Below are 3,447 nucleotides of genomic sequence, written 5' to 3' on the forward strand. Positions count from 1 at the left end.
GCCTCAAACTCAGAAATCCGCCTGCCTCTGCCTCCCAGATACTGGGATTAAAGGCGACGCATCACATTAGATCCAACTCATTTAGATCCAGAATGAGAGTCTGGCCATCAGCCTCTCCAGAAAGAGGCCCTCTACGATTTGCCCTGGCGACCTCTTGGTATCTCCCACTGTTTGCTTACATGCACAATGTCCTGTAGCATGGAGGTGGCCTGGATCAGGACTGTTTTAAGGTTTGCCCGAATTTTCTGTTCCTTGGTCAGCTCCTCTTGTAGCCGATTTGCCTCTGCCTGCTTCTCCTTCAGTTGCGCTTCCAGCTGGTCTTTCTCACTCCTGCTCCGGGACAAAACAGCATGCAGCTTGCCCCATCTTTGTGTTTGGGGCCGGCAGGCACCACCTCTTCCCTGTGCCCCACCTTTTCTGTGAAGCCTATCTAAATCCAGGCTTCAACTTGTCTGACAGTCCAAACCCTGAGGCTCTAGGCAAAGGCATCCCCAGGCTGACTTCCACCCAGCTCCGGCTCGCCTCAGGGTCTGGTTGTCCCTCTGCACACTCTGGAAGTTCTGCTCCACTTGGGACAGCAGGAGGCGCAGTTGCTCTGTCTCCTCTGTGCCCTTGCTCTGTTGGCGGCACTTCTCGGTCAGCATGAGGATAATCTGCAGGGGTGGGCAGGTGTCACAGACCCATCGTGGGACCCTAGCCCACCCCTAGCTCACTTTTGAAGATAGGACATAGGGCTTGCTTCCACGTGCAGGCAGGCCAACGCCACCTCTGGACAACAGCTACGCAGGAGGTGGGCTCCACTTAGTTATGGGGCAGACTCCAGAGCTAGGGCCAGCACCCCAGTGAGGAAAGCCTGGGAGCTCACTGTAAACTCTTCCCACTCATGACTTGGCTCTGGCATAGGGTCACACGAGGAGGGCGTGGCATGGTGGTCCTACCTTCTTATGCCCTATGTTCTTTCTGGCCATGATCTCTTGGGTGGTCTCCAGCATCTCCAGCTGTTGGCACAGCTTGTTCTGGGTGCCTTTGAGCTGCTCATTCTCCTGCAGCAGCTGCACACCATGCTTGGACACCTTGTTTAGCTGCAGAGTCACGCTGTTGTTCTCTAGGATGGCCCGCCTGGTCGTCTCCCACATCTGGTTGGTGGCCATCTTTCGGAACTCTGTGGCCACCAGGTTCACACGCTGGATGATCTCTTTCCTCAACCTTGCCAGGAGGGTGGGGTTGGAAGTCAAGTAGGTGGGTATCTTGGTGGTATCCTTTATTTTGGGGCAGTGGTCCCAGGGTACCCAGACTCTTCCCCAAAGAATCTCTGGACCTTTGAAATTTGAACCATTGAAACATTCTAGTTTTTTTTTTTTTTTCGAGACAGGGTTTCTCTGTATAGTCCTGGATGTCCTGGAACTCACTCTGTAGACCAGACTGGCCTTGAACCCAGAAATCTGCCTGCCTCTGCCTCCCAAGAGCTAGGATTAAAGGCGTGTACCACCACCGCCCGGCAAAAGCTTATTCTTTTTTGTTTGTTTGTTTGGTTTGGTTTTTTTCCAGACAGGGTTTCTCTGTGTAGCTCCAGCTTCCTGGAACTCACTCTGTAGGCTGGCTTCGAACTCAGAAATCCACCTGCCTCTGCCTCCCAAGTGCTGGGATTAAAGGCATGCACCACCACTGCCTGGCCCATTGAAACATTCTTACCTATTAAATAAATACCATAACAAGAAGTGACAAGAAGGCAGGAAGTGTCCAGTGCCAGCCTGGGCACTTTCATCCCCACCCCCATACGTCCCACTCAGGGTTCTGGGGGACAAAGGCTGTGGAGTCCATGGCTCCCTTCTAGAAAGCTGAGGAGAGCCGTGTGGCCCCGCCTGCCCACCTGTCCTTGTCCAGCACAGACTTCTTCTCCAGGTTGTACACATAGTCTTTGTACTCGCCCTCCTGCCTATGGAGCTTCTCCTCCAGTGCCAAGTACTTCTCCGTGAGCTCCTCTTTCTGCAGCCGGAATTCTTCCAGGGAACTCAGCTTGATCCCTGCCCATCAGGGGCCACAAGGCTGGTGAGGAGCAGCTGCTGAGAGCCTTGACCCACACCCCTCTGAGGTCTTAAACTTTCCTCTTGTCTCACCTCGCCACCTCCCCCAACAGGACTGGTCTGCATGGGCCATGGCTGGCCCCGCACAGCCACTGCATTTCTGCCTTACCACATACTCTAAGCTCAGCAAACCTTGCTCAGATCCTCCTCAGGAAGTCAGTCCCCTTTGAAACCTCCCCACATAAGAGTGACCAAGACAGCAGCTGACCCTGGGCAGACAAGTTGCAACCTCCCCTTTCAGATGGGTGGCATAGATAAAATCCTCCATTGTTTTGAAGCATTTCCTCATCTAGGAACTGCAGGAGGGGGAGCATCCCTGGCCTTGGGAATGCAAGGACAATTAAGGCAGATAGTGTTTGAAGTGGCATACAGCTCTTATTACCCAAGGGAGCTGTGGTATCCCCAGTTTCCAGGTGAGGCCCTGCCGCAGCCAGTGACAGCTGTGTATTTGGGCCTTGCTGCCTTTAGTGGTGTGCCCATGGGTCCCCTGGCCCCCTCACCGAGGGCGATGTTCTCTGTGGTGAGCTGGTCCTTGATTTCCTGGAATTCATGGCGCACCTGGGCCAGCTGGGCCTCGAACGCGTCCTTCTCCATATCCTTGGCCACCTCCAGGCTCTGCAGCTGGTCATTAAGGTCTGTGATCTCATCCACCTTTTGGTTCAGCGTGCGCTTGAGGAAGGCCACAATCTCCTTCTTGTTGTTGGCTAGCTGCTCGAACTCCTGATGGAACAGCTTCTCCCGCACAGCCAGTTCATCCCATTTCCGCTGATACCTGGGGTGGGTCAGGGCAGAGACGCAGGGTCAAGCCAGGGCCTGCTCTCCCAGACCCTTCTTCCATAAGGGGCCACCTGAAGTTTCCCATAGTCTGCACCCCCCATTGTGCTGTGCTCAGCATTCAGACTGTCTTTCTATTTTTAAAGGTGTGTGTGTAAGTAAATCTAAGGCATAACAGTTTGGCTAGGCTGGGTAGCTGGTGAGCGGTAGAGAGCCCCACCCCCCATCAAGGTCAGGGTGAAGGACACCTGAGTATGTGAGCACACTGTAGCTGTCTGCAGACACACCAGAAGAGGGCATTGGATTCCATTACAGATGGTTGTGAGCCACCATGAACTCAGGGCCTCTAGAAGAAGCTGGGCGTGGTGGCACACGCCTTTAATCCCAGCACTCAGGAGGCAGAGACAGGCAGATCTCTGAGTTCGAGGCCAGCCTGGTCTACAGAGTGAGTTCCAGGACAGCCAGGGCTATACAGAAAAACCCTGTCTTGAAAACAAAAACAAACAAAAAAAGGACCTCTAGAAGAGCAGTCAGGCCGGGCGTGGTGGCGCACGCCTTTAATCCCAGCACTCGGGAGGCAGAGGCAGGC

At 54.1% G+C, this 3,447-nt stretch overlaps 1 protein-coding gene across 1 annotated transcript in view; it reads right to left on the bottom strand.

Moving 5' to 3' along the window:
* Cfap157 (cilia and flagella associated protein 157) overlaps positions 1 to 3,447 on the bottom strand; it is a 7,231-nt gene that overhangs the window by 1,220 nt on the left and 2,564 nt on the right. Inside the window, exons 2-6 of the mRNA XM_021154381.1 lie at positions 2,585 to 2,856; positions 1,871 to 2,024; positions 939 to 1,206; positions 523 to 653; positions 180 to 330 (exon numbers count right to left, since the gene is read on the bottom strand). Coding sequence (XP_021010040.1) covers positions 180 to 330; positions 523 to 653; positions 939 to 1,206; positions 1,871 to 2,024; positions 2,585 to 2,856 — 976 coding nt within the window. The remainder of the gene's footprint in view (positions 1 to 179; positions 331 to 522; positions 654 to 938; positions 1,207 to 1,870; positions 2,025 to 2,584; positions 2,857 to 3,447) is intronic.

The sequence above is a fragment of the Mus caroli genome, chromosome 2 (genome assembly GCF_900094665.2).
Source record: "Mus caroli chromosome 2, CAROLI_EIJ_v1.1, whole genome shotgun sequence".
Classification (NCBI taxonomy): domain Eukaryota; kingdom Metazoa; phylum Chordata; class Mammalia; order Rodentia; family Muridae; genus Mus; species Mus caroli.